At 39.4% G+C, this 12546-nt stretch overlaps 1 protein-coding gene across 5 annotated transcripts in view; it reads right to left on the minus strand.

The window, feature by feature from the left end:
- arid1b (AT-rich interactive domain 1B) overlaps positions 1–12546 on the minus strand; it is a 239131-nt gene that overhangs the window by 73420 nt on the left and 153165 nt on the right. For all 5 annotated transcript variants that reach the window (XM_077555274.1, XM_077555261.1, XM_077555252.1 and 2 more), the window contains exon 5: positions 3125–3404. In XM_077555274.1, coding sequence (XP_077411400.1) covers positions 3125–3404 — 280 coding nt within the window. The remainder of the gene's footprint in view (positions 1–3124; positions 3405–12546) is intronic.

Consider the following 12546-nt stretch of genomic DNA (forward strand, 5'->3'; position numbering starts at 1 on the left):
AACTGCAAAATTAATCACAAGTTTAGCCGTGTTCAAGTTGTGCATGATGTTTAAATAGTGAATTGGTGGGAGGAAGATTTGTTTGGAAGGTGTAACTCACATTATGGTTGTAGGCTAGCGGGCTAGCTAGCAAGAAGCTACAGCGCGTAGCATGCCACTGGACTCTTAGCTCAAACTTTCAGTTTCAGTTCCAGTGAATACCGGTCGCCATTTCCTCCTCCCGTCCATGAAGCTTTTTCAAACTGCCCGCGTGTGGAGGACACGACTAGTGAGTTCGTTCGTTCCCACCTCCCCGACATGTAGCAACGGTCCCACTCGCGCGGGAATGCACGTGCTCTCTCTCGCTCTGTCCTTCTCTCTCTCTCTCTGTCTGTCTGTCTGTCTATCTCTATCTCTCTCTCACCCCCTTTCGCACTCTCTCTCATCGTAATTGTAATCCCTCGAAGTAATCCCCATTTTTAATAAATGTACCTGTAACCTCATTACATGTTTTTTCCTGTAACTGTAATGGAATACAGTTACATTTTTTTTTTTGCAATCTGACTACATAACGGCGGTACATGTATTCCGTTACTCCCCAAGCCTGTGTATAACCGACGGCCAACCCTCCCTCATCTAGTTTAACATCTAAACCCCCACACGATAAATCACGTTTTAAATAACTACCTTACAACCCTTTCTTAATTTAATTTAATTTAATTTAACAAAATGCCTAAAAGTGATGCTTAACTCATTTCCTCCCAGCCATTTTCACTGAAGCAACCCCCTTCACCTGCTGTTTTACTGGATTTTGACTGATTTTGCAAGGCCCACAGAATATTGTGTTCTATTGCTATAAAAACATGGAACCTACCAAAAAGAAAGATGAGAGTCTCTTCTTTCACCAGGATCTTTTTTTTTTTAAATTTATATCTGTTTCCATTTCGCAGCATTTAGCATTAGAATAGAGCTAAGTTTTATCAATATTCACATTCGTGGTGAAAACACAGCTTGTTGCAACATGGCCCTGGCTGATCTCTTATACTCTTCTGCCACCTGCTGGCCTTTTTTTGTTGTTGCAATAACTACTATTTCTGTAAGCCACCCCTTCATTTTCGAAGCTGCATCAAAGCATGTTCTTTCTTTTGCAGCTGGAACAACTTGCAATTTTGAAGTGACATCTGCTGCATTTTTTTTTCTTTCTGTCAAACAACTCAGATTTCCGTTGGCATCTCAGAGAACATTAGTTGCCACTTTTGTGTTTTACAGGAAGAGTTTGAGTGTAATTAACAAAAACAAGGCATAATAGGACTTGTTGGCATTTCGAGCGCAGGCAGCCACAATGGAGTCTAATCAGACAAAAAGAGTCAAAATACCCACATCATCAGTGTAAATTCATCACCACTCGTATGGCAGTAAGATGAATACAAGACAGTGAAATGAGGCCACAAGATATGTTGTAATGACTTCCACAACTGAAGCGCAGTCAGTAATGCAGCTTAAAACAATTTGTTATACTCACTAATTAAGTCGCTTATTAATGTTTTGTTGATTTAGTGGACATTGTTGTTCATAAAACTGAACGATGAAGAGGATTACGCACACGCGCAGTGTTGCTCTGCCCGCTCTTTCTCTCCCCGCGTTGCAGCAACGCCAACGAGCGCATTAATGAAAGTGTCTTAACTTGTGATGAAGCGTTAGAATGTGGAGGCTTTAGTAATCAGATATGTGGTAACCACATCAGTGCTCCTGTGTGTCTCTCCCAGGCCGGCTGAGCATTGATCTAATTCAAAGCCAGTGCAGTAAAGCCGCTAAGACGCGCCAAATTTTGCACACCGCTCCACACTTTATCACCATTTATTTGGCACGCCCAATACTTTCAAATATTTTCTTATTAATCACGTCCCAGCAATCGCTTCCGCTTCCCCATCTTCGCCACTTTAATCGGGATTCTCGGCACGGTTGTTGGCAAGAGAGCCGGCAAAACTACTGTCCCAGTTTTCATTAGCGTCAATCACGCTAGTGAGGAGGAAGAGGAGGGGGAGGCCTGACATCAGCGAAGACATTTTGCCCCGCCTCATCACATTGAATGGCAGCTCTGAGGCGCGCTGATATGTCGCTCAAGCGCTCGCTGGGGCAAAGAGGTGGCAGGATGATGAGGGAGGCCAGCAAACACACACACACATCTCTAATTCTCACTCGACACTTGTTGAATAATCACTAATTTACAAAGCAAAAAAGGATGTTCGATATTACTATTATAATATGACAAATCAACCAATAAATGTGAATTGTCTTTAGATTGTATTTAGTTTTGTTTCATGTTATTGTTTTGTCTTCTTGTGGTTTGTTTCATGTCCGTCTCGTTAGGCTTTTGTGTCCACCTGTTCTCGTCAGTCCCTCCCTTGTGTCTACAATCAGTTCCCTCTCTTGTCCAGGTGTTCCTCATTGTCTCATTATATTTAGGCCCTGGTCCAGACGGAAGCAAAGCCGGCTTCGTTCCTCAAACAAATCTCGTACACACGGAAGCATTTCAAGACTTGCGTGTGCCCAAAAGAAGATGCCGAGGATGTTTAACGGCTGTAATGTATATGCCAAGTCTGGAGTGGCGCTGTAGCGCAGCCACAGGGAGTTAACGGAAAGCGTAGAAGAAGAATCAGTGAAGAAGATGAACACTTTTTTTTCCCCCTAACTTTATTGCAATCTACAGAACAAACATGGCTTTGCATGTATCAAAACAAGATGAAAACGACGAACGCAGGAGAAGTGACAATGGCGGGTGATTCAAGTACAACACCGCTTGTTGAACATGGGAATAAAGAAGCTAAATATTTTGCTGAAAAAAAAAAATATATATATCTGTTTCAAATTATCATTTTTTTAAAAAAATTTTTTAAACAAACCGATACCACTGGAACTTTTGATACCGAAAAAAAAAATACAAAATAATAATAATAATAATAATAATAATAAAAAAATAAAAAATAAATATATATATGTATATCTGTTTCAAATTATCAGGTTTTTTTTTAGGTATCAAATGTTCCAGTGGTATCGGTGTTCGGTACGGTTACCTTTACTTTTTTGATCAGACTAACATGGTGTGCTACAAAAATTGACCAAGGCGTGAGTTGGGCAGCTGTACCTGGTGTGTTGGCGCCAGCATTGGGGCCGCTGGCCGGGGAGATGGGCCCAGAGCCTGAACGGGACTGTTGCGACTGCGTGGAGCCTGCAGGTGAGCCCACAGGGGAGGGCGAAGGTCCGCTCCTCTGGCTGTGAAGTTGTGGCGAGGCGTGGGGAGAGAAAGGAGACTGTCGCTGGCTGCTGGCGCCTGCTTGCTCTGCTTGGTTACTACTGCCGCTGACCGCTGATCCCAGACCAGCCTCTGTCCCCGTGGGGAGGTCATCTATCGAGCCAGACAGGTCCTGGAAAAGAAAATTAGTCAAAATTAATTAAATGAGCAGAGAGCACTGCATGTGTGTTTGTCTTTAGCAGTGCTTTTATCTCAATCCAGGGAATCCCCATCAATACAGCCGAAGGAACACTCGTTGCAAAAGCGTGTGGAGGGCGAGTGGCAACGGAACGGCAAAAATAGTAGAATGTGAGAGAGGGCTTAGATGGGATGAGATTTGACGGCTGCCCCCGAAACACACACACACTTGAAACACACATGCACAGATTTTCTGGCAGCTGAGCCTGAGCTGTAACTCAAAAACGAAGGGGAAGTCAGTCGTGAGTGAGACCCCCCCCTCCCCTCCCCACCCCCCACTGAGGGAGGAAGAGGAAGAGTAGCGGGTGAATGCCAGCTGATGCAACCAGCTAAAACAGGCCCAGTGACCTCAGTCTGATCCCACCTGAGACCACAAACGTGTCAGCGGTTTGTCATCGCGTTTTCTCAAAATAGTCAACTTTGCCCTCGTTGTGTTTTGATGCAAAAACATGCTGTACAATGTAGCAATAGTCAATAACGAGAGCTGCAAATTAATACCTCTTTGGCAGAGTTAATTAAAACTGGACCTTGAATTTATAATAAGGTCATCACTATTATTGACATATTTTCCAAATGTAACAAAATGCAGAGTGTGTCTGATTGCACTTGACATGTATTCATCTGCTTTGATGGAATGTGTATTTCTGTGTAAGCCCGACTCAACAAGCCTGGTGGCTTTTCAGTCAGTGTTCATGCCATCATTAAGCCAGCAATGATAGTAACTTATATACAAATTCCACACAGAGCATTAGCAACAACACTGGTTCCAACATACATACGCGGATGCTTTCTTTTCGTTGCTATGTTGATAAATGTGCATTGTCCTAAATAAATAAATAAATAAAACAAATTATGCCATTATGTAGTAGTTAGCCTCAAGGACAACATGAGTACAAAAGCATATTCTAAAAATAGCTCAATTCAGTGATGGGGAAACTAAGAACAATTAAAAAAGGAGAACAATGGTATTTATTTGTGTGTTTGTATGTTTATTTATTTATGTTAATATTACATGGTGCATATTTATTAACTCATTCACTGCCACTGACGGCTATAGACGTCAAAAATGAATTTGAACTATTAGTTTCACTTTTTTTCCCACTTTTGTTAAAAAAGAGTATGAAAACCTAGAAAAGATGTATTGTACATTTAGAACAGATATAAAATGTGTGATTAATCTTGAGTTAACTAGCGAAGTCATGTGATTAATTATAATTAAAAATTCTAATCACCTAATAAAAAAAAAGAAGAAAAGATTATAAAAAATTAGGGGGCGTCAGACGATTACATTTTTAAAATTGTAATTAATTGATTAATCACAAATTTTATATCTGTTATAAATGAACAATAAAAAAATTCTAGGTTTTCATACTCTTGTTAACAAAAGTGGGAAAAAAATGTGAAACTAATATAGTTCAAATGAATTTTTGACATCTATAGCTGTCAATGGCAGTGAATGAGTTTTTTTTAAAAAAATATTTTCCAATTAAAAAAAAAAAAGGCAGTGAATGAGTTAATGTACTATATATTCTCTATTTGCTCTAAAAAATAAAAAAAATAGATTTTGTTTAATGGGAAAAAAAATGCTGTTTTTATAAACCAATATTTTTATAAAGGACATTTAGAGCCTTCAGAATCTAATATTAGCCCGTGCTAGTTTTATTATCGTAATTGGAATATATCTAAGTGTACTTCACACTTCTCATACCCAGGTTATTAAATTGTAAATATTACGTATATGTCCCAAATATATATATTTTCTTTAAAAGGCAGCCTCATCTGTAAGAATGACGTGAGAAGCTCCAGTCCAGAATCCCTGGGATCAACATGCGAAAACTGTTTTAAGTGCATCGTCTGTGATTCAACACAAGGACTTGTTGTGTCTTCATGTAGCCGTGTCATTTCTGTTTTAACAGAAGCGCCTGTCGCTCGCCGTCTGCTTACTGTGGTTAATGCCATCTCAACAGCCAAACAAAAAGCTTTTGTTTCCCATCATGCCACTGTAATGAGTGCCCACCCACTCTGCCAGCCTTTCGCCTGGCATCATTAACCTCGTTTGACTTAACACTCCCCTCTTTTCCTGTCTTGCTACCAACTCCCTGTCCCAGCTAATCAGGTCAGCCGGTTGTCCGAGCAGAGCAAACAGTGGTTCTTATAGTGGAAGTCAACCTTAAACATTTCTTGACAATAATACGTTATATGTTAGTAAATATGACATTCTGATTAATATTACATTTGTGGAGTATTCAGCAAAAAAAGAAAAAAGGTGAGCTGTGATTGGTCGTTGCCTGAGCCCTGAGCAACATCGATGTCATCTTCAGTTGACAGCAGGTGGCAAAATAGCCGCCCCGACATGGACGAAAACAGCTGGATTTTGCTTCATAACTCATATTCCACCAATGTAATATTAATCAGAATGTTTAGACTATTGAGGTCACATATTACTGTCAATTTTTTGGGGGGACAGGAAACTCGTGAGGTTCAGTCAGAACTACTGTTTTAAAAGGACCGAAGTTATTTTTCCAATCAGCAGCCGCCCGCTTGAATTTTTTCTTTACACTTCAGGTTACCATGACAGCCAGCGTATCCATGGCGATGGCTTTTTCCAAATACAGTAACCACGAGCTAGCGTGCTGCGTAGCTAGGTTGTTAACCCATGGGCTAATCATGTGAATGGATGAGAATAATTGCATTCCGCCTAATTGGGTGCTGTTGCCAGCTTTTCCAGTGGCAGTTTAGGGGTGGGGAAATGCGTATCAGTAATTTGTTTAGAGGCTCGTTTGGATTATACACACACTTGAGCACAGCTGTGTGGCCCAAGACCAAAAAAGTAGCAGCACTAATACAATAAAAGGGTGGTAAACCTTAACACCCTTTGACTATATAAATGCCCATTCCAAATACGCCCATTATATTAGTGAAACACCACCATAAAAAAAATTACAACTCTCCTTTAGTTTAATATGTTTTGGAAACCCACACCCTTCCTGTACTTTACATTTAATTCTTGTCACGGGCCAGAGAGTTTTGTGTCTACTGCAGTCACACACGCCAGCCAGCTAGCTAAGCACCCAAACAGACGTGCGGTTGCCGCATCCAAACGCCCCACAATCGGCAGCCCCGATCCAAAGTGGCCCAAATCCAATTTGTTTGGCTCCGGGCTGCAAATTGCTCTGTGTATTGAGTCTCCAAATAGCTGTCAACCTCTCCTGCTTGGCGTCCTGTACCGCTTAATTCACTCCTGGAGCATGTAATTGTCATAATAAGAAAAATATTGAGGTGATAATAACAAGTTACTTTGGGATAGCCACCGCCCACACACACATTCACGCAGAGTGTGTACATAATGGCCTAAGACTTCCATCGACATATTTCACACAACATTGGAGAGGCAGTCGCTCGTGACCCTTCACCTTGCTGGCATTGGCACCTGTCTACAATGCCTGTGTGTGTGTGTGTGTGACAGACACACAATGCGGCTGGCCTGTCACAGCGAGACGTGCTTGGCTACTGATGCAGCCAAGGGGGACAGATGAGACCTGTGTGTGTGCAAGTACCAGTATGTGGAGGGTTGACAGAGCTCTGTGCCAAACAGTTCGGGATTTAAATACATATAGCACAATCCACTCGATTTATGGTTTCGAGTGCCAAAGACAAATGTACACTGGCGCAGAATTATTTGGACAATGGCTGAATAAGCAAAATGGATTTTGCAGTCATCCGTTTTTGTTGTCTTTCATAAAATGAGACTGATTAAAAGGAAATTAATGGAACATTTTTTAATAGCCAGATCAGTTACTTGATCTCAACCCTATAGAGGATGGCCCTGGTCACCAACCTTTTTTTAACCCTGGAGAACCCAAGAACCATTTTCTTCTTTGGAAAATTATGAATTATACATTCAATGACTGCTATAAGTTCACTGAACACCAAAATATATGTTTTTTTCAATGTTTTTTTCAATTTATTCCCTAATTTAGGATTAGGGCGAAATTTGACCCTTTGGGATTTAGGGGTATCATTTCGAAAAATCAGAATAACAAAAACTGTCAGTAAACTATTTAGAATTTAAGAAAATAATCAGTCAAATACACAGCTACATTGAACAATATATATTTTTTGTTTTATTTGTTGCATTTTAGCCATCTTGTCACCACCACTCTGGCTCATGTAAGTGCAATATTCATCCACTAGATGGCCCCATGCAGGGGTCAGAAGTGACACTCTGGACTTTTGAAGTTAAATTTGTAATAAAAAAAAAGGTCTTTGTTATTTGAGTAGCAGAATTTATAGGGGTCAAATTTGACCCCGTGGGTTCGCCAGGGTTAAAGTGAGAGCTACGTTTTCTCAAATTACCTTTAAATTGCATCACTTATTTAAAAAAGAAAAAGAAAAAAAGAAATAAATTCTTGAGCAACATTTTTGAAAATCGTCAAAGCTAACTTTAATCACACCTTGATTGTTTGACCACAAATAAATTGAGGTAATACGGAAGTGTGGGCCCGCCAAAGTGGAGGACAAATGTGGCAAATCCAGATCCAGAAAGTAAAAACCCTACCACAGTTTGGCTTTAGCCCCTGATAGTCCCTAGCAGGTAAACGAGCTAGCTAGGGAGCTAGCTATGTAGCACCTGGGGCTAAAGCCAAACTGTGTCAGGGTTTTTACTTTCTGGACTTGGATTTGCCGCCTCTGGTGGAGGAAACATTTTTAATGTACTTGTAAATACATCGGAACATACTTACGTTTAAATGTACTTGCAGGCTAAAAGCGCCTAAAACGTAGCATTTTTTCCCATAATGCCACGGTATATCGACATGCACATGTGCAAGTAAAACAAAGAAAAACAAAAGGCCCTTTTTTTTGTGAAATGTATTCACTTACATGGCAATAAAATCGATTCTGATTCTGATTAAGAAAAAAATATTGTACATTTTATTGTACATATAGAACAGATATAAAATTTGTGATTAATCGTGAGTTAACTATTAAAGTCATGAGATTAATTACGATAAAAAAATGTAATCACCTGACACCCCAAGTTTTAACGCATTTGCAAGTACATTCGAACATACTTATTAATACGATCGCACATATTTGCAAGTACGGTCGAATTCGAGCTGTCTAACGATTACATTTTGTAATCAGAATAATCCCATTTTAGAATTTTGATTAATCAAAATTAATCGTTTAATTAAAAAGGCTTCTTTATCAACATTTTTTTAAGAGCACCTCTTATGTGTTAATTCTTTCGACGTTTCATGTTATGAGGACGTCTTCAACATTTTTTGATCCATTGCTTGCATAATTTAAAATGGGGAAAAAATGACCCCAATATTTTGACATAAAAAATATTCTTGAATGTCATACACAAACATTTATTAAATGCTTTACTTAAATGTGTGCAGTTATGTTTATTGCTCAACACAACTTTTAACGTAGCCATACGTTGTCAAGCTTAAGTATATAATCTGTGGTCAAAATTAATAGTGTGATTAATCTGCGTTAATACATGATTAATACGATCGATTTTTGCGATTAATTAATTAGTTAACGCTTTAACTTTGACAGCACTAGTTGGAATATACTTGCAAATACGTTTAAACGTACTTGCGGGCTAAAGGCTAGAAACGTTGCATTTTTTTCCCATAATGCCACAGGGTATTGACTTCCACTTTTGGGCTACTTAATACCAATTTTTTTTTAAATTAAGTAATTAAACATTGTTTATTCGTAATTTTTATGATGATTATTATGTCTGCATGCACAAGTCAATACTTGGTGGCATTATGGGATTTTTAAAATTTATTTTTAGTGCATAAAACCCAAATTATAAAACACCACTGTCTAAATAATGTACTTCTTGATCTAACAATATGCACAACAATGTACAATTTAAATGCACCGGACGGGTGTATATATACATACAGAAAAGACCCCGTGCATTGCCTTCTACTGCAGCTACTGCTGAAAACTTTTCCAGAGTTGATATTATTACTGATCTCTTTTTTTTATATATCCATAGGACCTGTTTTGTCTGGGTCAAAAGTAAAAGCACATTATAATGTTACATACACACTGTGGTACTCAATATATGGAGAGAAATAAGACCTCTGCGCACACAGAGGTGAGCTTTATTCTTTGTTTCTCTTCTCTGGGTAAATATGATGATGTGAACTGTAATTAAGTCCAATAGCTACGCTGGGTAGGCCTGAGGGACGACTCTGCTCATTGCAGCAACGCACACATTTGTCGGCTCCGGACGCGGCGCTTTCCATCTTTACGGCGCTGTGGAGACTGAAGGGAAAGGCTATTACATAAAGATGTTTATTCATCCTCCCCACAACTGTCGTCTGAGGCAAAATCCAAATAAAAGGCCATGCAAATGAATCCGAATGGACTTCTTAATGTGTGTGTTTGTGAGTGTGTACGTGTATAAGAAGGTTTTTAATGCAACACCCCTGTAGAGCACCAACTGAACTTGCCTTCACTAAGTGCTATTAAGTGGAAAAAGACGGAGAGAGAAAAACAAACTGGATGGCATTTTAACACCACTTCCACATTATCTATAAATTTATGTTTTAATGCCATTCAGCTGTTTTGTTATGAAACAATTGGAGGTGATATGGGCAACTACTGATGCTTATTAAACTTGTTCAAAAAAAGAAAAAGAAAAAGAAAAGCTTGTTAACACTTTATATGTAGGACAATGGCAGCATGCTGCAGAATGTGTGTGTGTGTGATTGATAACAGCTTTTACAATGCTAAATATGATCTAATACACGGGTATAAAAAGTCTACACACCCCTATTCAAATATGAATCAAATCTCCTGAGCACAAGTTGAAAAATGTATTATGGTGTGATGAAAAAAAGAAAAACTTTAAGCAAGTTTTGATTAGTTTTGACCAGAGGTGGGCATCGAGGGCCAGAGTCCTGCAGGTTTTGCATGTTGCCCTTCTCCAACACAGCTGATATATGATCAGCTCATCAGCAAGCTCTGCATAAGCCTGATAACGATCCTGTTGATTGGAATCAGCTTGTGTTGGAAGTGAGAAACCTCCAAAACCTGCAGGACTCCGGCCCTCGAGGAGCGAGATTGCCCACCTCTGGTTTTGACTGTGATATAGCTAGCAGTTTGTTAGGTATTATTGTGGTTGTAGTTAGCAGTGGTGTAGATCTGTTTCTATATTTCAGTTAGTTTCTTTGCCTCTAAGATAAAGTCAAAATATTAGGAATATCCCTCCATCTGATGCAGTGGATTTCTACAACAAGTGTTGAAAATTTAGAAAATGGTGATTTTGGGCAATATTTCCAAAAGTTCATTGTCTATACTGCTTACACTGGTTAGGACAACATAACAGCTTTTCATGGCACTAAACTATCAGTGATTACTAACAGAAACACCATTTTAATTTGGATTATGTTCATTAACACATTTGCTCCCCCAAATTTATAAAAACGTTCTATTTGAAATATTGCTATGGTCCCCAAAAAGTATTTATACGTTTTTATGTTTATTTTTTATTTTTATGCTAGAGCATACAGAAGGCTTTGATGCAGCCTCTGAACTGAAGAGAACGTTTAAAGCAATGGTAGTTAGTACAAAAGGTGGCAGCAGAGTATAAGAGATCAACCAGGGTCATGTTGCAACAAGATTTTCCCCCCAGCGAACGGATTTGTGAAACTTAGCTAATTGCTAATGCTAATGCTAATTGCTGCAAAACTGAAACAGATAGGAATCTACTTTTTTTTCTTGATGAAAGGCGACACTCATCTTTTTTGGGGTAAAATAGATGGATAGATGGTTCTATGTTTTTATAGTAATAGAACACAATATTTTGTGGGCCTTGCGAAATCTGTCCAAATCCAGTAAAACAGCAAGCGAAGGGGGTTGCTTCAGTGAAAATGGCAGGGAGTGAATGAGTTAATAATTACCGGTGACAATTTACCTGATTTCTGCGTCTGGTCATGTGACTATTGCAAGATGGGCTGTGATTGGTCATTAGCATGAGCCCTGGGCAACTGTGATGTCATTTTCAGTTGACAGTAAATGGCAAAATGGCTGCCCCATGAGATGGACGGTGGATGGCGCGGCTTTATTCTTATCCTACAAACACATTATTATTCTTCTTCTTATTATTATTAGAACATATTATTGTTACTTCATGCAATGTGAACATATTGTTTTCTCCTCTCTGTATTGTAAAATATTGAATAATATAGCAAACTCAGAACAACAACTTAAGAGTGTCTTAAAAGAAAAAAAAAAAAACTTTATGGCTCACAAAGCCCAAACAACTTCTTAACAATAACACAACTGCAAGCAACAAATGAAATGTCAAGAAATGCTGCTGGGGGTCAATCGTTTTTGTGGACTCAGGATTTGGACGGACTGAGTTAATCTGTTTATAATAGTAAGAGTAACTCCTCGGCACGAGCCGTTATTGTTTGTTATAAAGATACCGGGCTAGCGGAGTGAAACGTGCCGAGACGCTTAAGCCTCTTGTGAAGTGTGGTACAGGGTGGGCTCCTTTGAATGTGTGGCCCCATTACCCCCAAGACACTCAAATCTGCTGAGGGATTAGAGTTGAGGTCTTCTGATTCGTCCTGATAATATGCCAAGCAGCTCGTAGCAGTTCTTAGCCATCATCATGCCGAACCCACCCACTCTTCACATTGACATCGATAGAGCATGCACCTTGAACCTGATCATTTTACTTTCCAACATTTTTAATGTACACATTTTTCCCGTTATGTTTACTTATGGCATCCAAGCATATAGCATCCGGCCCCCCACTCTACCTCCCCACTCACCCTGAGAGAACGAAAGAAACGATGCAACATCAATAGTGTGTAAGAGAGATGGAAGGAAAGGAACATGAAAATAAAGAAATAAAGAGCCCAAATTCCTCATTTCTAATTCAGCTGCTCGTTCAGCTTAACCTCTCTCTTCTCAGCAATTAACGCACACGCCACATCCTTCACGCCGCGTACAGCCCAGGCTAAATAATGCAAGGGGCATCCAGCACCCGCATCCTTTATCATCCCAAATGACACCCATTTGCATATCTCCCCAGT

The sequence above is a fragment of the Vanacampus margaritifer genome, chromosome 1, assembly GCF_051991255.1.
Source record: "Vanacampus margaritifer isolate UIUO_Vmar chromosome 1, RoL_Vmar_1.0, whole genome shotgun sequence".
NCBI lineage: Eukaryota > Metazoa > Chordata > Actinopteri > Syngnathiformes > Syngnathidae > Vanacampus > Vanacampus margaritifer.